The sequence below is a fragment of the Colletes gigas genome, unplaced genomic scaffold (assembly GCF_013123115.1).
Source record: "Colletes gigas isolate AHSC1104 unplaced genomic scaffold, ASM1312311v1 Colletes_gigas_Sc00011, whole genome shotgun sequence".
NCBI lineage: Eukaryota > Metazoa > Arthropoda > Insecta > Hymenoptera > Colletidae > Colletes > Colletes gigas.
This window is the reverse complement of record NW_025106640.1, coordinates 8,918,412-8,942,641: the sequence shown is the minus strand read 5'-3', so window position 1 is coordinate 8,942,641 and position 24,230 is coordinate 8,918,412. Positions and strand designations below refer to the sequence as shown.

The following is a 24,230-nucleotide window of genomic DNA, read 5'->3' as shown; positions in this document are numbered from 1 at the left end:
TTCCTTAATTACTACGTCACGGATAAAATATGTCGAGAGCGTACTGCAATTACATCGTAGGAACGATTAAGTGCACCCTTTTAACGAACCTCCATTCCATGTAAACCGCGTGCTCTACAGGGAAGATGGTTCCCGTAGTTATGACTCCATCGTCCGACGGGCAATTCCGCAAAAACAACCAACTCTTCGAGCATACTCGATGAAGAATGGGCTCGATAATTAAGCATTCTTCGGTGGAAAAACCGCGACGGACTTCGTAGAGCGTCCTCGATGAAATTACTCTTGTACGTACAAAAACGAGGAGAGAAAAAACAAATGGATTTATCGATATATGTATGTACCTACGTCCGAAGTTGCAATTAAGTCGAGGGGACAAGCGTGTCGATAATTTGGTACTCGTTCGGATACCGTTTGGGCGATTACGGGGTGTTTCGAGATAAAAATTGGCTAGGAACTCGGCCTGGGGAACGCTTTAGGAATCCCCGTTTGGATTTCACGGCGAGTTACGCAATCGACGCGCGACAAGGCAACGCGAGTGTCCTTTGCACGGATTCTCTTTTATGCCTCGAATGACGGTAACTGGTTGCGCGAGGTCGTTCGCGTAGTTACTTGGTTGCAATCGGGTCTGTTCCCGATACAGTCTCTTCCTTTATTAGTCCGGGCATAAATTCTCCTTGGAAATCCGTTTCCAAGCGTCTTTCGAAACCGTAACATCGAAAAGTTACGCTCGACGCCTCGAGTAATGCAACCTGGTGCAAGGTTGTGCAATCGGTAAAAAACGGAGTATCGTGGAAATTATCATATGATATTTAGAAACGACTATCGCGAAAAAAATGAATACGTTACAACTTTCATGTACTTTTACTGGCCCGCCGAACGAACCGTATCTTGTTGCGTTTATCAATTTCCTAGACGATTGCGACAATTGGAAAGGGTGACCGACCGTGTTGCGCAACAGTCGCGCATTCCATTTAGAATTTGATTAGTACGGGTTGCAAAGCGGGTGAAATCACTGAAAACGGCTCGAGAAGGTTTATCGTTGCGCGGATTCCATCTCGTGAGATTAAAAACGGACTATCGGCCATTTAGGTCGCCGGCGGTTTCTATTGTTTTAACGTAATGCGTCGCCGAGAATGGATATGCGCGTATTATGTACATGTGATATTCCGTTCGATCGTCGACCGTCACGAATTCATTGGCCGTTTCGCATTACATTCGTTCAAAATTTATCCGTCCCGATCAAATAATACACAATGCGGCATATTCGAAAACACGAAGTCGTTTGCCCTTTAATTGCATTCCAATTTAAACGAACGAAAACGCATCGTCCCGCGCGCTGAAATAAATCCAGTTAAACGATCCCGGTTTTGCGTCGACGAAACAATACAGTAGCGACGTTGAAACAATGCTCGCATTGAAACCGCGGCCTCCGATACTGAATAAAGAACGCTTTATTTGTCTAACGAATGATTATGCTCATTAGCGTTCCTTCGGCGCCACGTGCGCACACGTTCCAGAGTAATAAAAATAATATCGCGTATCAGGCTCCCATATTTCTCGATTTACGAGCTAAATATTATAACGAGGCGCTTCGAACTTGTAATTTTACAATACACTGATACGCAGGATCGAAGAAGCTATTAGAGTACGTTATCCATCCGAAAAACACTAAAAGATCACTTATACATATGTATATCTGTGGATAAATACAATTATGGTATATCATTTGGTGCAGCACCGGAGTCGTGAGCATTTAATTTTACGAGCAAAACTCCAAGGTCCGTGAGTCAACTTTCTTGTTATTGAATAGAGCTCGCATCGTGCGCGAATTATTTTTCATACAGGATGACCCAACAACTTTCACCGCCTTGGACATCTTCGTTATTTTTGCCGATACGAAAAACTGTGTCAGGACAAATTTGTTCGGTACGAAGCTAAAAATATTACGACTGTTTCAAAGTTTCGTTGAATTTACGTAACGTCAATGTTTGCACGAACATTTATTATTCATTAATTCGGACGTTTATCCGACTTTGAAGATGGAAACACCCATTTACGTACCGTTAATTGGAATTTAAACTATCGAGTAAAAAATCGTGAGAGAGAGAACGTATTCGGCGACCCTGGGGCGGATAAATTTTATCGCGTGAAAGGACGAAACGTTGTTTGAACGATGTCATTTGGATAACATCGTAACAGCCCTTTGGCCGTCAGCTGTCACGTGAGTACTACACGACCGGACCAAATACAAGCGAAGTACGCGATCGACAAGTTCGAACGTGTTTCGTTTCCATAATGAAGAAGCACATACCATTGTTCGAAGAACCGAACGGCGTCAAGTTTCTCGAGCTTTTCTTGTTTTCGACGCGGACGACGAGGATACGCAGCTTCCGCGAGCCGCGACAGCCTCCAGTCCCACGAGTAACGTACCTCGTCGTTTCTCCGCCTCACGAGCGTATTTCGGCGTTGTCTCGTCGTGCACCTTGTCGACCGACGAGCCTCCAGCTTTCTCGCTAATTATGGCCGGGTAAACAACGACAGGCAACCATGTGATCGCATAGAAATCTCACCCTGAACATCTGAGAGAACCGCACGATTTGTTACACGCACGACAGTTTGCAGGAGCACGCTCTCCCTCTACTCATTCCCGAAAGCACGATCACACGGTAAAACAGACACTGTCCTTGCTGGATAACACTCGAGATGACACGAACGGAAAACAACTGTCACCGTCCTTCGACGGCTGTCTGCTGTAGCGACTCCAGAATCTCGCGGGAAATTTGGACGACCGAGGAAGCCACGGATCTCCGATTCGGAAGATCTTTACCGCGAACATCCTCGAGGAAACGTTCTCGGACTGACACGCGACTGCTAGCGCCTACGAGCGGCGGTATGGACAACTTCCACGGCACGGACGCGACGCCATGTTGAATCTTATTCTCCTAGCCACCGACCCGCCACCTATCGCGCGCCAACGGTACTACGCGGCAACTTGAAATAATTTAAATCGTGAAACATCGAATCTTATTCTTTAGATTTATAAACCTTCGAGTCTTATCGATTATCCAAGTTCTCGAGAATTGTACGATTTTAGAGGCAATCGAGGGTTTTGAACACCGACTTTGAATCATAAAGAAACGTACAGTCCCAGTGTTTTAGCGACAAGATATCGTTTGTAAAAATGTTAACGAGTACATTGTACGACGAAAATACCCCAGGGTGGTATTTGTTTTGTACCTTAAAAGCTGGAAGGGAATTGTTTTGAACGCACAAAGAGCCTCGACGACTGCCTCGACGACTGCCTCGACTCGAAAGGTTGCAAGAATGCGCATTGATAACTCGAATGAAAGAATACAATGAAACCTTATCGCTGCAAAAGAGAACTGTTCGTCCATTGAGATCCACGAAGTTCAAGTTCCTTTGGAAATTCGCGCGACGCCGGCAGCGAAAGAAACTTTAATTTCTTTCTTCGAAGCTAGCTAGTTGAAAGTTTTACGGAATCAATTCGATATCCACTCTTTTCAATTGCTTCGGCAATTCCCCGATAGGTATCTATCTCTGTTCAACGACTTGGGAGATCCGAGTAAATTCTCAGCTAAAAAGTTTAATCGTTCCGTTCGGCGCGGAGGCGAGATTAATTCTTTGAGACTCCATCGCCCGTTCAGGCAGCTTCAATTTTAACGAAGTAAACCTTTAAATCTGCGAGAAAATGAAACGGTTGAAAGACGGGCTGGTATAACGAGAACGGTGAAAAGCCGTGGAAAAATATTTGTGTCGCTCTCGTGTTTCCATTTTCAATGGTTATCCGAGTCGTAGATAAAATTAATGAGAATTTCCGTCACGGTAAGAACAATTCTTAAACGAGCACCGATTCATTTTATAATTGCGCCGCGTTTTCTATTTGCGGTCTTTGCATTCTCTCGTAGAGCATCGCGTACCACGCATAGAATTCGCGGTTTGCGGGGGGAATCGTAGAAAAACTTGGTCGATCCCCGGTCCGAGTATGCGTTCAGTTTTATTAAAGTTCGAAAGCTTAAACGAACGTTTCGTAAGATGACCCCCGGTTCGATAAAAATTTTCAGCGAATTTGTGAAATAAAACGACGAGAAGTCGAGGTCGTGGCATTATTGCGATGCTCCCCGAGGAGGAAAAGGGTTTGCTCCAGCCGTTCCTTTTTCCCACCTCTTTTTCCACCCTCGCAATTTCCTGGAAGACCTTTCTACCGGCGATCTCGTCAAATAAGCTTCGACCGCGTTCGTATCATCGAAAATTTCCTCGTTTCTATTCGGCCGTTCGTGTCGTCGCAATCTTCTTCCGTTTAAGAAGCTTGCGCGAGAGGAACAGTAAATTACTTCCGAGCTGATTGCTAAAGGTACGTCGCGTGTCGCGCGAAAGATATACGAGACGGAAATCGGTTGGAAAAACCATCGAAGAAATACGCTTCTTCGTCGGAGAAAGTCTCCATCGGTATAAATATGTATAATATTAGTTTACGACTAAGAAACCAGTCGAGGAACGTTCCGTTTCTGTATATTCATGGGTGAAAGACTGCCGTCGAAGTGTACGTAATTACGAACGCGGGACATTTATTTCCAAAGATTGAGGAGCGAGCGAGGAGGTTTTACATCCGAGGAAGAAATCGGCCGAGATAAGAAATCGCATCTGGGGCATCCGAGGAACACCGAAAGGCACCCGGTTACATACAAGAGTAGTTTATTTTGTCTTCCGGTCGACGTCACAGTTTCCTTCTCTTTCCCGCTTCGGGGCCCGTTATTTTCCGCCTCGTCTCGCTTACTTCGGCTGAAGCGGGCTCGTTTACTCACCCTCTATGCAGTAACCCCGAAACATTTCTGCTTTAACGTGTTCCTCTTTGCTTTGCATGGCTCTAGCCACTGTTCGGCGGCTCTTGAATAGCCCGAGGATGTATTGACGTATCACGAAGGCTAAGTTTGCACACATATTTCAACTTACCCTGCTCCAGTTTTGCTTCAACGAAAATCCTTCTCTAGGGTACGCGTTTTCACGCGAGCGTTTAAACTATAATTTAATTCACACCTTCCGTCGACTCTGACGCTAAACAGACGCGCGTAATTGTTTAAGGAAATCTATTCGCCGCGGAAGAATGGTTTCGCAAAGATCGATTAATAAAGAACTCATCGGATACGGTTAATCTGGAGATAAAAATTTACTACGAACACGCGTCCCCATCTGTTGGAACCCCTGGAAACGACGAGCTACGTCGTCGTGCAAATTTTGTTCAAGCAACAAATAAATAGAGAACAAAAGTGATCGTTGAAAATCATTTTTATCGCCTGGGAATATTGTGAGAGGAATTGTCGACGAACGAGAAATTTTCCTACCTCCGTGAATCCGTTATTTTGCTCTGAGAGTTGACGTCTGTCGCCATCTTTAAAACGTCCACGGAAATACGGAAAGGTTCCTACGGAGCGGAAGATCAATAAAAGGGTATTCCGTAAACAATTAATCGCAAGAGACCACGGGTTGAGTCGAGTCTATTCAATCGAATGCAAATCGAATAGTCTTCGACAGTAAAACACAGCTTAGATATGTATGCGTGTATTTCACGTGTACTTCTTACGTTCTAACACTTAGCATAGTAGGCGAAATTGCAAATCTGTTTTCCAATAACGGATCCCGCCTATCGAATCATGACCGTATAAAATTATCGTTGATTCTCGTCAACGAAGTCGATCAAAATATTCCGATATTCGTTCTTAAACGATAAACACTGTATGTTCGGGTTCTCGATTACGAACCCGATTGGCGGACGAAAAAATCGAACAAATTTAAGTGTAAATGCAAAAATTGCCTGTCGATCGATCGACGTTGTTAACGTCCGTTCGCGAACATTAATAATTTCATAGTATCCCATTAGTCTAACGATCTATCAACGTTTCCGCTAAAGTAGCCGACTACGTTAAAGCAGAGAGCGAGACAATCCGACGAATTTTCAATTTTAACGTTCCCGTGCTTCGTCTCGCCGTGTATCGAGAATCCAAAAGCACACGAACATCCAAGAAACAACTTGTTCAAAGAACTCTACGTGCGACGATAATAATACGATAACAACGATTAAACGATTTAACGTGGGAATTAAAAACGATATTGTCGTTTACCAATTAACATCATTAAACAAAAGGGATCGTTCGAGCACCAAATATAAACCGTAACGATCGAACAATAATATTTGACCCAAGTAACAGAAACTCGCTTCTTCGCGGATTAAATAATGTTAGAGTCTCAATGACGAACAAACACTATAGCTAAATGGATATACGCCATCACGACATGTACATCAACACATTTTCCTAATATCGAATCAAACTATTTCATCGATTCTATGAAGACCACGACTTGGACCTTACCTGCTACAGCGTACTTCGAAAAGGATAAAATCGATACCCACTTTCATCGTCCTAAGAAAAGAAGGAGCAGCCGTCGTTATCATGATTTTTTCCATTAAAAATTACAATGTAAGAAGCGATATTAACATCAACTGTACTATCGGTACGTTCTACGTTTAACGTCTAATCGTAAATCTATGCTTAGAATATTGTTTCCGCGCGGAGACGAATGTTAAAAACGCCCAACTAAAAAAATAGCCCAGCTATTTCGCAGTGAGGAGGGTCCGCTTAAAATTTACGAGGAGTTTGTTTATTTTTACGCGGACGATTCGACCGTTTCTTTCGCGTTGATCATCCGTTTGGCGTACGCGAAATCGTTTGAAAAGAAACCTTTGTATATCGTTAAAAGTAGTAAAAGTTCGAATTGCACATGGTATAGCAATACGAAGTTGTGTACGATATGTTTACGTGCGTGTGTGTTTTTAGCGCGAGTTGCGAAAGTATTGGCACGGATAGACGCGTTATACAAAAGGTATACATTGTGAAAATTGTTCCCACTTCCTTAGCCGCGAACCTCTGGCTCTCTCTTTCCACCGAACTCGTTGGTCCTCTCGAGCACCGCTCGATCTCGATCGTTCCTCGAGGACACAGTAAAAGCGTCGAAAAGATCACGAGGCGTACGTTACGTACCACACCACGATTCTATCGTTGACTCCGTGATATTCGAAAATATCGGTAAGCGTAATTCGGTGAAGTCTCATCACAAAAGAAGAAGAATTAAGTGTCGTGATCAGAGTCTGTCTGGTGGAGTGTTCTCTGGATTGGAAACGATCGACTAGCTCGTTCGCTCTAATCGGCGTGTTTCGAATAGAATATATCCTCCAACGATTCGATCCATCTCCGGATCAAGAAGTTCTCTGAACGATTCGAAAGAATTCGGCGATAACAATTAGCCTATTGGTGGATCTTTTTTGGGTGGCCGTTGTTCGACAAGTGCTTCCAGAGGCCAGTGATCAATGGCACGTCGCGGAAGCTGTCGGCCGAGGGCTACGCCTGCTACGAGCACATCAGATCCACCGATCTGGACTCGCCCCAGGCGTTTTGCATTTTGAATCCCGTCGTTGGCCTCGGCACAACGTGGTGCGACGTAGACGTCGTCGTGTGCCTCAAAGTCGTCATGGGAATACTGGTAGAGCTGCTCTTCTTTTGTATCTTCTTGCCGTCTTGGCCCGACTCCTCCTCGAAGCAAACCTGCAAACATTCCCCGGGGACCGTTACTGTTTAAGCTTGCGACGAGCTTCGATAGAAATCTACGCAATTTACGCTCTGATGCTTACCCACGAGTTACCCGCCGGCTTGGTATCGTTGGACAGATCGATTAGAAGATTCTTCTGAGCGTCGTTGACGTTGCATCGCTGATCGCTGTGTTTGTTCTGCTCGTTCGCTTTGCCCACAGACTTCACGGTGTCGTCCTTCTTTTTCTCGCTGTTCTCTGCGCAAACAATCGCGAGTGTATTTAATAAGAAAATAGCTAGTTCGAGACCAAAGGGTTCGGGGTGCAAGAGTATCGACGGGAGCGTGTAAACAGGGGAGGCAGAGAATCCCATTTGCGTAAATCGCGAAATGGAAGCAGCACTCGTGGCAGCTGTGCGATAGAGTTTCCTAGATACACTTTCATTATCGGGGCCACATGCATACCAATCTCGAAGAGTTCCCGTAATGCGGAAACAGGACCTTCGGCGCGGCAACGCTGATTTCTAGCCTGTCGCTAATTGGTAGCTTCGAGCCGCTTCGTCTCACGGAACAGTGGAACGGCGCCGCCTCATTAATTACCCATGCGCCGCTGATTATTTACCCTATCGCGTCCGAAACATTTGCGGGAAATGCCCGGGGCGTGCCGAGCTCGCGTCCCGACGCGCGTATTCGGGTTCGAGAACCCGTCGAAATATTTTACCGGGCTTAAAAAACCGTGAACCTACCCGATTAAACTAATTTTAACGATGGACTTTTGCGCGCGCGGACGGACGTTATTTAATTAATTTGGAACGTTCGATCGGTGGGTTTGCTTTCGGCCGCGTGCGTCGCTTGGAACGCTTTTAACAATCATCTCGCGAACGGGCCAAATTATGTTCCACCTAGTTTTCTCGCAGTTTGGCACGTAATTATTTGCTCGTCAAGGGGTAATCGCGAGTAATTCCTTCCGAAACAAATGTGCTCGGTCAGCAGTGTCTGGGCGAACGAAGGGAACAGGCCCGGGCTGTAATTGTCCTACTTTTCCGTAATGTTCCAAGCCCGGGCTCTGTATGAAGTTTAATATTACCGGACAATTTCCTGGGATGCACTCATAACCTTCGGCCAAGCTCTCCGCAATATCCGCACTCTCGGCGAGTTAAGTGCTCGACCACATGGGTATTGCATCGCGTCGACCGTGTACCTTTTTATGGCGGATCAAGCGGCGCGGGATTAAACTTACTTTTAGGAGACATTTGCGTTGGAACGTCGATAACGCTAAAAAAATCCCGTGACGGGAATTTTACGCCACCGGTCGTTCGATTGTCAGAGAATCGTGAAACGGACGAATTTACCTACCGCTTCTGTCGTCGGTTAACGAGGGACTCTTATCTTGAGCGTGATAGATCCTGGGATCGGCCTGGGACAGCCATGCCTCGTAAGCAGTGTTAAAGGCTTGGGCCACCGTCAGCGTCACCGTCTGCGCCATTTTTCTCTTAGGGCAGAGGAACGCGTGGCACTCCATCGTTTCGTTCAAGTTTGTCGCGATGAACGCGAACACGTGGTCGTGGGTCGCATCCGCCGAGCAGTACGAAATTCTGAAAACATTTTCGAGCACAATCCGTCCATTTAAGCTGCGTATATTCGTGCAATTATAACGTATCAAAATGTAGCGTTGATTGGTCGGTAATATTAGCTGCGACAAACATGTGACCCTAAACGCTAATCATGGTTTCGAATACTACGAAGCAAACTTTGAAACTATGACGAGGCGGAAGCCGAAAATTCAACCCTCGCGGTACGTGTTTCGACCGAACAATCAGCGACCATCGATGCAGGTGGCGACAAACAATGTATGATTTAGTCAGACGGAATATGGTGGTACTTTAGAAGCACCGGAATTAGAAACAATAACAACAGGGTACCGAACGCGACCCATGAATTATTCATAGAAATCGACAGCCAACGGCAGACAGATACGAAACAAAATCTAGTCAAGAAAAAAACTAGTAATACCTAAAAACAGAAATTTAACCGATTTCTACGACTAATTAGTTTTGTCAAACTCGCGAGCACGAAAGTAATTACGAAATGATTTCTATAAAGCGGTGATGTTAGCGTTAGCGAAACACGACGGACACGAGTTATACTCGGGGAGTGCATAACCGGACATAAACACGTGTACGTGTAATATGTAAATCATTTTCATTTGGAGAAAGAGCGTGCTCGCGAAAGCGACGCGAATTTCCCTTGGTTACGGAACAGAGAGATTACAATGAAGGGAAGTTTCTCTGAAAGCACTTGTAGGAGAAGATGCCTCGGAGCAAACCTTGAAACGTGCAAAATTAACAAGCACGAATCCAACTTTGTACGTCGGTGCTTTTGGATTCAGTGGTTTTCCTCCGAGGACGAAACCACGCGCGTTAACGTTCTATTTACGAAAAAAACGAGGACACTAATTTCCCTGGAATTTATGGAAATTAAGTTTGCCCCGATACATTTTTAGGCCGTATACACGACACGGTTAAACTGCGCTGAATCAAAAGAATGTTCCTTGATACTGAATTTCACGCCTTAATTGCGTTTAAACTGCAACCGCTTTTACAGCCTGGTTAATTAAGGTAGCATTAATAGCGTCGATGTGTTACACAGCGAAGCTCACGGATACTGTGCGATTAAGAAAATATATAGCAGAGGTGGTTACCATTTTCCTTCTTTTTACCGCGAACCGTAAAATTTCTCGTTACCACTTGAACGCTTTTCGGGTGTATTATAACCGAACAAAGCCGGTGCTCGAACAATAGGAAACCACCGTATTCCGTGGGATTTCACATTCAAGTGTAACCAACCCATTTGGATTGCTGTTCTTACAGAGAACACGCTTTATCACGGTTCGTTTCGCAAAAAAATATCGTTCGCGTGATAATGAAACGTAATATCGTTGTCTATGCCTGTGCATTTTACGCCAAGATCACTCTATTTTTTTTACGAATCTAGAATCCTTTTAAAATGAAAAAATTAAATTAATTTGTTACTTTTTCCAATTTCCGAATGTCGAGGAATACGCTGGTTAATTGGTGTGAGAATGCATTTTTCGATTAGCCGGACGGGGCTGTGAAAAAGAGTCAGGGGAGAACAACGATATGGTTTGTCGTTTCGATACAGGATCAGATATTGAAACTCCCACTCGATAAATCGAGGTTTCGGTATAGCAGAGATAGAATAATATTTCGTGACCAGAATCGAATCGCGCAACGTTTGCGAGCCGGGTTTCATTGCGTGAGATTTTGGATAGGTTGTACGTTGGATATCGGATATTATGTTGGCTGACGCAAGGGGAAAATTTACAACAAGCCCGTAGCAACGAATCCGGTTTCGTCCGATTACAACTTCGATCGCGACATGGCGTGCACGCGCGCGTTTCGCCAAACAGGAAGCGTCTGGAATACGTTCGTGAAACTGTCTCGTTTCGTACGTACCTGTATATGGATACCTGAAGCTGATCTTCTTCCGTAGCAAGGTCTGTCATTCGAATACCCTTTAAACTCACAGCCAGAGAGACTCGTTGCAACTTTTTGCCGCTCGCCTTTGCCTACGACAATAAAACAACACCGTCGATCCTCAAAGTTGCTTTCAACCGTTGTAAAATATTACTTATACAGGAGAATGGTAAAATACTCCGATAGCAGACCTTTCGGATAAAGAAGACATTACGCACGATGTAAGAAAAACAAACAAATAAATGGAAAGAATTCGTAAGAAAGTATAGTGAATCGCCGTACGAATACGAGTAACCGTATATTCCATACGGTGTCTCGTCAGAGCGAAGCTTTCGAGACGAAAAGCTCGAGCTCTTAGAAGTAACGGAAGTAGCAGCTTTACGGGAAACGTTTCCGGGTGTAACAACACTCTCCTCGCCATCGAAAGCGTTCCAACGCCGCCATTACATCGACATTGTTGGCATAATGCTCCTAGACATATATTCCCCTTTTCGAGATCTTTAAATCCTCATTGTTGAATAAAATATAATCGATCGTTGAGAGGATCGCGAAACGTAGGGTGAAGATGACCCCATTCGCCGCCACTCTAAACCGTTTATCTTTATTTGTAACAAATTTGGAACATCGACTATGAATGCAAACAAACGACTTCTTTAAGATTTGAAAAATAGCATTCGCGTAAGTTTCCAAAATTTTGACCCGACTCTCAGCCCGCCATTTGTAATATTCGCGATTGAATTTTCTTAACAGTGTTCCCATCTCCTCGAAACGCGGCGTTATTCGTCGTCGCGGAGGAATTGTTTTCGTAATGAAAAGGTTTATTGGATTATCAAGGAATGCCTAGGGAAAATAAAAAGAAAGTGGGTTAATTCCGTTTTCAGGAACCAAATATCTTGTCGGAGTAACAGTGAACTCGGCGTGGCATTTTATGGTAACGTAGTAGTGGGCCTCGAGCGGACTAAATGCCGCATTTAACGAATTAACTTGCCCGAAGATTACGCGAATCCGCTTTAAACGTGAACGTCCTACGAAATTGGAAGACGGTCGTGATCATGCTCCGTTTGTAGAACGAGTCTCGTCCAAGGGAGGATAACGCGACGAATTTACAGAGTCTCTTCATGTTTAATAAAACGTAAAAAATGCAATTTACGTGAAACGTCGCTAAACGGGAACGCAATTAGTCGGCGAACGTCAACGAAAGTCGCGATTAATAACGGAATGGAAAGTTTATACGAGTACAAGCTTGTTCGTCGTTAACGAAGCTATTTAACCATCGTGTAAAGTCAAATTAATTAACTTTGGAACTGTACTGGCTGCATTTACGAGCCGATGTAACGTTGATGGAAATCGATTTAGCGTTTAAATTCTATTCGATGTCTAAATTATGTCCGGAAGAAGTCGAGACCGCGAGGAAAGTAAACGTCGAAATATTATGGGTTGATATCGAGAAGGGTCGAGAGGTAAATTCGTTGTAGACCGCAATGGGGGTTGGCAATAACGTTCAACGGGCTGAGAACCTTTATCGACCTTATCCAGCACCATAGTTTACTTCGTCGAGAAATTAATGAGCCAGCTACGACAGGGGTTATACGTCGGAGAGATTTATGCACGACTTCAACCGTCGCTCCTGTTTTTCTTTATTTTTTTTCTTTCGGAAACACCTCGATCACGCTTCGTGAAAAAGCGATTTTTCCCGAGAAGCGATTTTCATTTCCTCGTAACACGCAAAATTGGATACACGCCGCGATACTACGATCGATCAACTGTAAAGCGATTCTCCCTGTAATATTGTTCGCTTTTCTGTCTTCTTGTCGATCCCGATGACGTATCGCGCGGACTCGGGCGTCGCGTCGCGAAAAAGCGCGAATCGAAATTGAAATTTGTTTCCACGTGCTTTTTCGAGAAACGGAAACAACGGCCATTAAAACGAATAATTATGCTTTTCCATGTTTTCGCGACGCGAGAGACAAACCGCGTAACGCGAAGCAGAGGAGTTTTCATTACGCTGGGCGCTAGGCGAGGCGAGGAAATAAATTTTCCAGCGGAAAGACGTTCGCCTGTAATTTGAATTCATTGCCGCGGTAACTATTGAATGCGCAAACTATAAAAGGAAAAATATAGGGCGTCCTCGGGAGGGGAAAACGACCGCGATAAGGAGGATGGATTAAAGTGTGTACGTACCATCGTAATGACGGTCTTGATGGCTTCCGCCGTCGCCTCTTCGCTCGAGGGCGTCTCGACGAGGGTACTGCCCAAATATTTGAGGGTGAAACGGGCTTCCGACGCATCCTCGGATTCCTCCTGCGTCGTACCTGCGGAACCGCTACCCTCCACGCATTCGCGACTATTCGCCAGAGCCCATTCCTCGCATAGTTCTGCAAGTTAAGGTCGTCCATATTGAAATTCGCCCTTCAACGTTCGTTCGCCTCCCTAACGACTCTCGTCGACACGCGATAAATCAAATTAATTTCTTTACACCTTGTTACTCGTACGTACGCCTCGTGAAATTATTCGAACCACTATTAGTCTGCCCATTATTCGCTGTTTCTACTTGTGCCAAATTCCAAGTTGTACTTTACATCGGTTAACAAACCCGCCGGAGAAAAATTCGTGAATATTCTTTTGGAGGATCCTCGAGTGCGATTCTACGGCAAGAAGCGGACAAAATTTAAAAGAACAAACAGTCGGAGACGATAGTTAGCAGCAATGTGCATCGATCTTTTGCGCCTGTAACCGGAAATGCGAACGCGCAACAGCTGTCCAAAGACAGATATACCGTGGCAGACGGAATGAGGAATGACCGATGTAACATTAGCTCTGGTACGTGTAACCACGTAAACCTGGTAGTTTGACCGCGTTGCGTCTGGAGTAGCACGTGTGCTAATAATGGATGCCTATTCGTACGATAGTCATTCTTATTTTGCTCGTAGAGGAGGCGCAGCGTATTTCGAATACCTACTAAACCTACACTTCATGTATACCCCTACCATGACCAGTCTTTCTTTTTCTCTTTTACGAGGCAACGTACTTGTAATTTTTCCATTATATGTATAGAAAAATTGTTTAATTTCCATCGGATAGAAGATAAAACGCCCTTGAAAACGAATTTTGTTCCAAGTCGATACCGTAGTTAGTTCTAGAGAAAACAATTATCTAAGAAAAAGTACTGGCTAGTAATTACGCAAACATCCTGTATTTAAATTAATTTTCAATCGAGTAAACAATGTATGGTCCAGTTTTATCGTACAGTAGTCGTACGATCAGTAGGAACTACTGAAACTTCTTTGGATATATAGAGTCAAAGTAAATGTTAAAATAAACATAGAACATAGCATAAATTATAATAGTTGTTAGGCTCACAAGATAGAGGATTAAATGCCCTTTAAAATGAGCGTTTGTACGAGTGGACAGCTTTATTAGTTCCGGAGATATAGCGATTTTAGTTTCGCGTCGATGCGGTGGCTAGTTCCGGATATACGAGGGTCCGAAGCGTTTGTTTACGTTTCATTGAGACGAATGAACTCGCGCGCGCGTAAATAGTAGCGCGTAGTAAATTCTTGGAAACACTACGCGGAACTAGGTCACGACAGTCACGTTCGTAGGGTAGGTCAGCACGACGCACGAGCGAGCGAGAGATCCGACGCGCTAGACGGAGACAGAGATAGTCGAATTAAGAAAAATTACCTTTTACATAAATTACGATATCTCGAAAACGGAAAGTCGGATCGTCAAAAACCAAAAACCACTTTAAAGGGGAAGCTTTGCTGCCGCTAACAATGCCTTAACAATTAATAAAACACTAGTAGTTTCGGAACTGCACGCGTCCAAAGTTTGACTATTTTTAATACGCGTTCTTAGACTATTCTAAGATAGTGGAAACTGAAGATAGAAACAAATGAAGTTAACAGAAATTGTACGCTAACGAATATACAACAAGACTTGAATTTTGTGCCATTAAAACATCAGGTTTACTATTTATAATTAAATTATATGTCTGGATATGTGGTTTTTACCCCATATATAAATTCTATATTTAAAAGTCTCGCCAAATTACTCCAACAAGAATACGAGAACCTTCTACCGTGCGACGGAGGGAAACGAATTTCCATGAAAATAGTTTTGGAACAGCGAATCCACGAGAATTTTCTCGAGATAGGTTTTCGCACAGAATCGCACACGTTGGTCAAACAATATCGAACGTCGAAGTTCTCGGGAACTGTTTCTACGTAAGAAAGAGATATATTATCGTACGAGCGTGGCAAACGACAAAAGCAACTATTCCTTGGAGAAATTGCAAGAGTTTCCGCGAAAGTCGACCCAAGTTCTCGCTACTTTTGACATCTCGCGCCGAAGGAAAATCGATTCCGAACATTTTCCATGCGATTCTTTGGGCAGCTGCACGAGACTTCTATCCATCGCGAGTTCCATGGAAGAAAACGCGTTGGATAAATGTTTGATACGTCCCTGGATGCTCGTGGAATAAATAGAGGTTGTCGAGACGCTCGTTGACCATGGTCCGGGAAAAATTTCCACCTTTTCGCCGGCGTATCTTGCCCGCTTGAATTTCCCTTCTTTCGGTAATTACGCCCTCGAATTTCATTTCGGCACAGACAGCGCTCCAATTAAGTTTCCCCGCACGGTTTTCCCGCGTCCACGATCCAATTAGACGATTCGACAATTGTTTCGATGTCCCGCGATATCTTTTGTTCCTGCCGACTTGCACAAAGGGCGAAACGTTCGTCGAGGTCGGTGCTCTTTTTGTCGAAAAAGTCCATCTTGCGGGACAATTAACAAAAATGCTTCGCGAACAGCGAAACAGAAATTCCAGTTTAAATATCGAATTAAAAAGACTTTCGGAATTTTAGTAGACTGCACGCTTCCGAGCATTCGGATCGGTTTCCGGCGCAGAAAAGCTCCGCAGCCGCGTTTCACGGAGCAAGAAACTCTCCTTGATGGCCGGCGGCAGTTGGAATTTTTTTTAGTAAAAGCTCTTCTGGAAACGCGACGAGCTTTCTCGCCCCTGTCGCGAGCACGAAAGAATTGAAAGCAATTACGGCATGTTTTTCAGCAATTACTACTCGTCGTCTGACGCGGAAAAGTAAGCCACTCGTAGAGTCGAGGCTTCCGCGACACTTCAGCTCGCAGGAGTCTAATTTCCTCCGCGCCGGAAAAATCGTCGCTCTCGAAATTACCGCGCGCTTACGAACTCTCCGCCATATTGGCAGCCGGTGGGAAAAAGTTTCGGAACAACAAGCGGGGAACGGCACGATCGACTTTGCTATGCAACGAGAAGTCCATACCAAGACTTTGCTCGCGAATTTTTTAGCGGTCGGTCGTTATTAAGTTTCCGCGACTTCTAATTTCTACGGAGTGTCGCGGGGACAAAACGAACGACAAGGAAAGGTGAAAAATAGCGAATCGGGATTTTCCGTCGTTCCAGCCACTGAGTGGCGAACCGCAAATTAAATCTTCGTCGAAGAGTTTTACCGTGAGATCCACGCGGCACTTCGATTCCCGATTTATTTCTCCCTTTGCTTCCTGGCTGAATCATTCAATGGGATGCTTCGACTTAACGAGAAAACCTCGCTGCTCTCTCTTCCGAGACATGTTTATTGCTACGGACCAAAATAGAGACAATTTCGCCGAGAGATCTTCGCCGGAAAACTCTCGGGAATTAATGGTGCAATTTATTTCGCCTACGTTCGTCGCCGAACCGTACTATTTAGGCAATGTTCGAACTCGGTATATTCGACGTTATTTATCGGCCATCCCGATAAATCCGGCTTAATCGACACAAAATTTCGTACTCGATAAACAGCCGGGAGCCGCAGCTAGTTTGCAAATACACACCCCCGGCGTAATGGCTCCTCCATCTTGATGGCGACCATTGCGATTCATTAATATCTGCAAGCTCTGTCGTTCGAACATCATCGTTACACCATCGATCGATCATAATTGGCCTCCACGCAGGTGCCTTGAATTACGCAAACAAAGCTAATCACGCGAATCGATTCCCTAGTCAGAACTAGCCCAAATAGTGTTCCTGAATTCTTATTAAATAATTACTAACGCTAATTCGAGCCATTGAATTCCCAACGAGTACTCGGGGGGCGTAAAATTTCTGTTTTCGCACTCATTGCGCGCGTAATAACGTTCGGATAAATGGACGCGGTTTAATAACAGCAGAAAGAAAGTAGGAAACAAAAAATAATAGCGACGCCGTGTTGAATGACTCTTCATTTCCTGTATTTCCCGATCGCGATCCACCATAGGATTCTATTCAACGGTAGCTCGAAATAGGAGAACCGATGTGCATGCATACGCGCGTTCAATTCTTCCTCCTCTTTAAATGCGATATCTCTTCTAACCCGCGCACGTTTTCAGAGTATTTTCGAAATCGACCCGAGCCGGACAAAAATATTGCGAAAGCGTTAGAAGAATTCCAACTTTGGACTACAATATTTAGAAAAATAAGGTGGTATTTCCTTCTCGAAATTTCGAATACAGTATGTATAAATCTGAGCCAAAGCAATGTCTAAATATCCCCATCTGGAAATTCGATAGAAATTCAATCTTCCAGGAATCGTAGTCGAACGCAATACTCCATTGATTAATAAATCCCCGGCGTGGCTTTAAAAATCAAATACTGACGGAGCATCTATTGTATTGCTCTCGGAAGAAAAGCTATGAAACTTACGCGAGACAAGACAATGGTGCCACCTTCGTGACGCCTGCGGCTAAACAAGATCCACAGACAGTGTCGTCTATCGGTGGCCACCCTGTTTTATCTCACAGACACGTAACTAACGCATCTTCATCCCTCTGCTGCAATTCCGTACCAAACACAATCTGCCTCGTGTCCATGACAACTCCGTCACTTTTTACTCGTATCAGATATTTTAATTAAAGTACGAACTCTTTCTCCTCTTTTCCATAAATATTTATCATACCTACACCGGTTGTATCATCGTATATTATGTATATTTAGATTTGCGTGTAACCAACTGACCGTTCACTTATGTTACACGATAAAAATCGAACGAGTTAAAATCAGGAGACCGTAGATGACCCCACGCAGAACTCTTCATCCGTAAAGAGTATTAAATTACTGAATCGTATTAACACACGGCCCTGTTAACGAAACAGTTACAATTAACTAATTTCGCGTTCACGGGGAATAGCTTTTGCGCCCGATTCCGTTCAATACGATCGTTCCGTATTCATTGATATCCACGGTTCCCGCTATTAAATGCATTAATCCTAAATCGTACCGTATTAATTAACAATTAAATTATCCGAATTGAGCTCGCGCGTGCGCGTTAATCTTGTCCTAGAATAACCGGTTGATTTTCCGGTGAAAAGCCTGACCGACGAACATGGCAGAAATAAAATATTCATAAAGGACTTTCAATCTCAAGCGATACGATAAAGCTTGTCGTTGAAAGTTTATTTCCGATCGAGTCGCGTAATAGGCAAATTGGTAGACATCACGGGCGTCATACTCGAAGGGTTAAAACGGTGGAATTTTGCTCGGGTCCGCGGAGATACCAAGAAATTCCACGCATCCGACGTTTCGGTATTCAGGAAGGACGGCGAACCGCACGGTAATTCGTGTACCTACAAACGCCGTAGCGCAAACAGTTCCGCCATTGTAGCGCAATCGGCGAAACCGAATCGCGAGAATTGCTCGCAAAGCCTCGAGGCAACGGATTCGAGAGCCTCCTGACGCTGACTGTTTACTGCGAAATCGGTGGAACCGTCGGAGGACGACGACGCGAATTTTGATCCCCGTTCCGGCAGAAATTAAGCGTAATTGTGTTTCGGGCCGAGTGTCGTCGCAACTTTTCCAATAACCCGCTTTTATCGTTCGACGGCGGCCGCGGTTTCGAATTCAACTCGCCTGTCGCGAAATGCGGTTTCGACCAAAGAGTCGATGAAAGCCGCTTTAACTTTGCGTCGAGCGCGTCGTGCACGAATGCCCCGATTCGGGTTCAGGGTTCGCTCGTTCAGGGTTAATCAAGGCGTGAACGCAAAGCCGCCGAAGCAACGGGCTTAGTCGCCCGCCCTTTTCGAGGCCAGCCAAGGGGACAAAGTCGGAGAAAAGTTCGATCAACTCGAGACGTTTCGAACCGAGGATACAATCATGTCTCGAACCGATTGCTTTCAAAATGACTGACGGAAATTCTTATCGAACTTTCGGACTAAGATTTTTATTTAGCCGGTGTTTATTTCCATCAGAGAGAGAGTCACCAGTCCGCACAGTTTGTAACTATAACGCGAGACGCGGTTCTACTCTTCCGCCGTTATTGTACTCGTTGCGACGTTGATGATACCCGGCCGTGTAACGGCGGATGACATTTATGGCAGCGACGAATGAAACAAACCGTACCGACGCGCTTCAAACTGCTTACGGTTGGAAAATAAAATTTAATATTTCAGAAATGTTTAATTTCCGGTCTCGCGGCGAGGCTTGTTTGTTTCTCCCGTGCGTTCTATCCGATGCTGAAACAGCATTTCAATTACCATGATACCTCGAATATCCTAAAAAAGCTGTGGCTATCGATGCACCATTTTCTGTCTTACGTCATCAGAATAATTCTGGCGACTTTTCGCCGTCCTTTTACGAAGTTATTGCTCGAGGAAAAATACACCGTTGGGTTGGTTTTCCAAAGAAGGGTGCGTTGGCGGTACGTTTTCCTTGATTATGCGAACGGAACAAAAGGCAGCGGATCCCAGGCTAGCACGACCTACGAGGAGACAAGCCGCTAGCTTCGGTGTACTCGCACCAACAACTTTTTAAAGTCTCGTTACCAACGAGTCGACTAATTGCGTCCGAACCTAGCAAACAATCCCGCCGCTACGCGAATAATTAAAAGATACGCTCCAAACGGTTGGACAGTCGCGAAACAACTGGAAAGAGTTTTCACGAGGAAGCGCCAACGCTCTCGCCACTGAATTGACTGATAAAGGAATCTTTCCATCTCCCCGCTCGTTGTTTCCGTGAACGTTAACGACGTTACTTTCGAGACATTTCTTTCGAAAGTAGTATCGTCTGATTAATTTGTAGATTGTAAAAACAAAGGAATTTGTAAACGCAAAGTAAAGAATAAGGAAATGAATTTTCAATTGTATATAAGAGATAAGGATGCTTCGTGGCCAGGGTATATCGAAGGAGCTAAAAGGAGAAAAATGACGGTGCGCGTCGATGGCGACGGCGAAATTTCTTTTACTTCGCGGGAAAAGCCCGTCTCGAGGAGAGTGTCTATTACTCTTCTCTATCGAGAAGGTCGGAGGATCGTGGAAAAGAAGGACCGTCGGGGAACAGCCATGGACGACGCGACAGTGCCAACCGGCACGAAGCAATTTCTTCTTTCTCGAAATCCTGAGAGAGTATCTCAACGAAAAGATTTATCTGCGAACTCGCGTCCTCCGTGCTCTCCGTTCCGAACCAAGGTAAAGAGTTCAACGTTTCGCAAACAGTCGCGTTCCCGTTTAATATATTTATCCGGCCCTGTACGTTTTATTTTCGCCGTACGACGTGATCGATTGAAATTTTAATTTCATTCGGCTTTTCGTCGTCGCGAGCGTCTCTTTCACCGCAAATCCATTTACATTCGAAATCAAATTACCGATGGAATAAAATCGATCCGAAAAAGTGGTGACGGCACGATAAAAGTCAATTAAACCACCGGTCGGACGAGTCGGCCACATCCATAGAAAATCTCTGATCGGAAATAGAGCTGTTGCAGGCCCCGATGAAGTCATACGTGTGCAGTCTGAAAGAGGGATGGAAATATAAAGCAAAGGACTCTCTTTTCTCTCTGTAATTCGTCCCCCCGATCATCGAGGATTTTTATTTACATTTATTCCCCTTTCTCCGCGAACTCTACCCGTCAACCGGAGAAGTAAAAAAAAGAAAACCACTCGTTCCTCTTGCCTCCTTCGCTTTAACTCAAATGGAGTTAACCCCCGGCCTTCCAGACTGCGACTCGATTTCGTTCGAGTCCACACGGACTACCAATGAAGCGTCGCAGAATCATCGTTGCCTCCTTCCGAGGGCAATGACTTTTTCCCCTCGGTGGTCTCTCGCATTTACCGAGATTTACATGCAGAACATCGTGCGTGCGGGATGACGACGAACCATGGGCTTTGAGGTTAACTTTATCCCGGTCTCTCCTCGAGAATGCCTTATCGACCTCTACCTCCACTCGCTACCTCCATCCCTTTCAAATTAAAACCTTCCTACCGTGAATTTTTAACTTGTTCAGACGCAAAATCGCGTTTCGAACCGCCATGAAAATATAGAAGAAACGGCTCGTCGGTTCCCTCTCGCGGTTTCATTTTCCTAGGGGGTTGTTAGGCTCAACTTTTCAACGTACGATCCATTTTTGGTGAAAAGTTTTATTTTAATCGTACCAAAAAGGAATTTACCGAAATAAAAAAGACTCTGGTCTAAGGGAGCCCTCGCTATTACCAAAGTAAATGAATCGTTTTTAATCCGCTTTATTTGTCCGCAAACATGCTGCGTTCGCGATTGCCGCCCCTTGAAATGAGATTAACATTGTGCGACGGGCGTATTACTGATCGCGATAAATCGACCAACGCAATAGGTAAATACGGAATATGTTTTTGGCAGCGTGTGGTTAAACGTTCTCTCGTACCGTTCGATTTTCCTTTTCCAAACGATAAAGCGATTCTCGAAAAAAGTTAATCGAGATCCTCGGTATTAAAAAGTCGACGGTGGATCCGCAATTTCGGTATGGCCGGATATATAAAAATGATACGTCTTTTCACTCTGGTAATATTCCAAGAGGATTGCACGTGGCAACGCAACTGTCACAGCGGCTGAAAACTGGAGCGAATGCCCGCATCGTAAAATTCAATTCACGAATGTGTCCGGTAGAATGATTTCATTTTGGAATGTACAAGGATTACCGGAGAGCTTTGTGCGCGAAATTTGGCCCCGAACTGGTGCTAACCGAGTGCTCGAAATCCAAATCAAGACGAGATTCATTTTTCCAAACCAAGTGAATTGCAGTTGCTTAAAAATATCTCCTTGTTCCCGCGTTTATCGTTTGAATCGCCACCGTTTTGTTTCCCGTATCGGACGGATCGAAGCGAGAGATAATTGAGAGCCGAAGTTTTAATTACACGCTTTACCGCAGTGGGCTAATTATAGAACATTCGGATAGCAGATACAATCTCCGATGCATTACTTCGTCGCTCTCGATTAATTTCTGTTTGCAGATTCCGTCGGAACTTTTCGACGGGAAGTCACCCTCGGAATTTTCCAGGTTTCCCTGGTAACCTATGAATCTTCGATCTTCGGCCTTCGTCGCTCGCGATGTCGTCTTATTAACCGTGTTCAGACGCCAGAAAGATTGCTACCTGGGACTAGGGTAGCTATGTAACTTCGTCGAAACTAATCCTATGGGAAGCGAGGAATGGTTATGTTGGAGGTAAACAGCCCGTGACGAATCCTATTACAACGAGTGGATTGCTCAGGAACGCTCTCTATCCTGAATTCTATCGCCAGGATGGATTTCCTCGTCTCCGACGTGGATCTAAACGATCCAAATTTCTGCTTTATTGGTTTTAACGTTTATATTACGTTTATCGAAATAAAGAAAACACCGTGCGATTTATGGTTATTAAAGAGAAGATTCGAAGTTACGAAAAACGTATTCGTTTCATCTTTCGTGGTGGCTTCACGAAACTTTATGTCTGGGATCCACTTGAGAGTTTACTCTTAAGAGCAGGTATCAAAAATAAGATCTCTTTTACACGAGCGAGCGAAGGAGCTTTCATGCTGAAAGTCGAGTTGAGTTCCTATATGAAAGAACCCTTACTCGCAATGATGTTTACACTAGTCTTACTCTTGATTGCGACTTTTGTCAGCGTAACTCTCCCGTGGACACCAGGCATTACGCTCGGTAATTGTTTACGTCTTGTAGGAATTTATCTGATTCTGTTTACAACGAATAGACTAAGTTTAAAGCGACTACGTTTGTACCATCGATACATTTTGATAATCCAAACCCAACCCAGACCGCCTGTATGAATTTTTATGGCGACGGTTCTGCCGCAAGAATAATACAGATTTAAAGCCAAGATTAATCGATACGTTTAAAAGGCAATATATATTCCAATAATAAATTTTCCACTCGTTTATTTTTCAAGTGAATAGTACTCAATGAATGCATTTACCCAGCCCAAACCATCCTGCCGATAATTGGACCACATTTGCGCAACTTCGGTGTATTAAGTATGGTCGTTAGCGTCTGTGCTCGCTGCAAAAGCCACAAACCTCCTTACCAACTAAATTTGATCCAATTAAAATAAGCTGCATACTATGTATAACTTTCGTAAACAAGTTTGTCAGTCGAGAACGTTAATTTCGCCTTAATGTCTGCTAAATAATAGGCAAGAGAGATTACAGGATGAAAAGTTACGAAAGAAAAGACGCGCAAATGGAGTTACGGTAATTTTAAACGCAAACACGACAGTTTATTCGCGTCCGGTTTCAACGTGACTGCTAAACAAAGTGAAACTGTGTACACGCTTTCAGCGATAAAACTTGAAATTCTTCGTCAAAAACCTGAAAACGGGTTGCCGTAACTTTCATTTCATTTGTTGCTAGGAGCAAGAGGAGTTTTCGAAACAAAATTCCGCCAAGTGGTAATTAGTTTTCCTACACGAGAGTAGTCTCTGACCAGAGAAAGAGGACGGTCCCGTAATTTTCCAGGTAGGAATCCCGGCGATATATCTACGTTTCCTTCCTTACAAGCTGGCGCCAAGGATTTCTCAGTCATCTTTTTGCTTCGAACGGAATTCAGTCGACGCCAGCTGCTCTAACTGAAAGTTCCTGTCACAGTTACCTGTTGTCGGAGTAACCGGAGGACTCTCGAACTTAAATTATAACGACATTTGCCCACCCTTCTTCTTTTTAATCTGTTTACAAACTCCGTGACGGAGATCAAGTTTAAGCTACACATCCGTACACCCGTTATTGGCTCGAATAAAAATCCCGAGTCTTTGTATAATTAATTGCGCGACGTCGCCGTCTCGAATATACGCGAATCTATTCAAATACTTTCGTACACTTTCGTTCGATAGATTCGAGCACTTCTCCGCA

General features: G+C 44.4%; 2 protein-coding genes across 3 annotated transcripts in view; both read right to left on the bottom strand.

The window, feature by feature from the left end:
* The window catches only part of LOC122398244 (beta-1,4-N-acetylgalactosaminyltransferase bre-4-like), a 58,522-nt gene extending 55,690 nt beyond the window's left edge, over positions 1 to 2,832 (bottom strand). The window contains exon 1 of the mRNA XM_043397952.1: positions 2,312 to 2,832. The gene's annotated coding sequence lies outside the window, so the exon portion shown is untranslated. The remainder of the gene's footprint in view (positions 1 to 2,311) is intronic.
* Positions 2,833 to 5,608: 2,776 nt separating this feature from the next.
* LOC122398252 (low density lipoprotein receptor adapter protein 1-B-like) overlaps positions 5,609 to 24,230 on the bottom strand; it is a 41,012-nt gene continuing 22,390 nt past the window's right edge. For both annotated transcript variants that reach the window (XM_043397963.1, XM_043397961.1), the window contains exons 2-6: positions 13,277 to 13,470; positions 11,075 to 11,187; positions 8,955 to 9,193; positions 7,703 to 7,857; positions 5,609 to 7,616 (exon numbers count right to left, since the gene is read on the bottom strand). In XM_043397963.1, the coding sequence (XP_043253898.1) occupies positions 7,422 to 7,616; positions 7,703 to 7,857; positions 8,955 to 9,193; positions 11,075 to 11,187; positions 13,277 to 13,470 (896 nt within the window). In that variant the 3' untranslated portion in view covers positions 5,609 to 7,421. The remainder of the gene's footprint in view (positions 7,617 to 7,702; positions 7,858 to 8,954; positions 9,194 to 11,074; positions 11,188 to 13,276; positions 13,471 to 24,230) is intronic.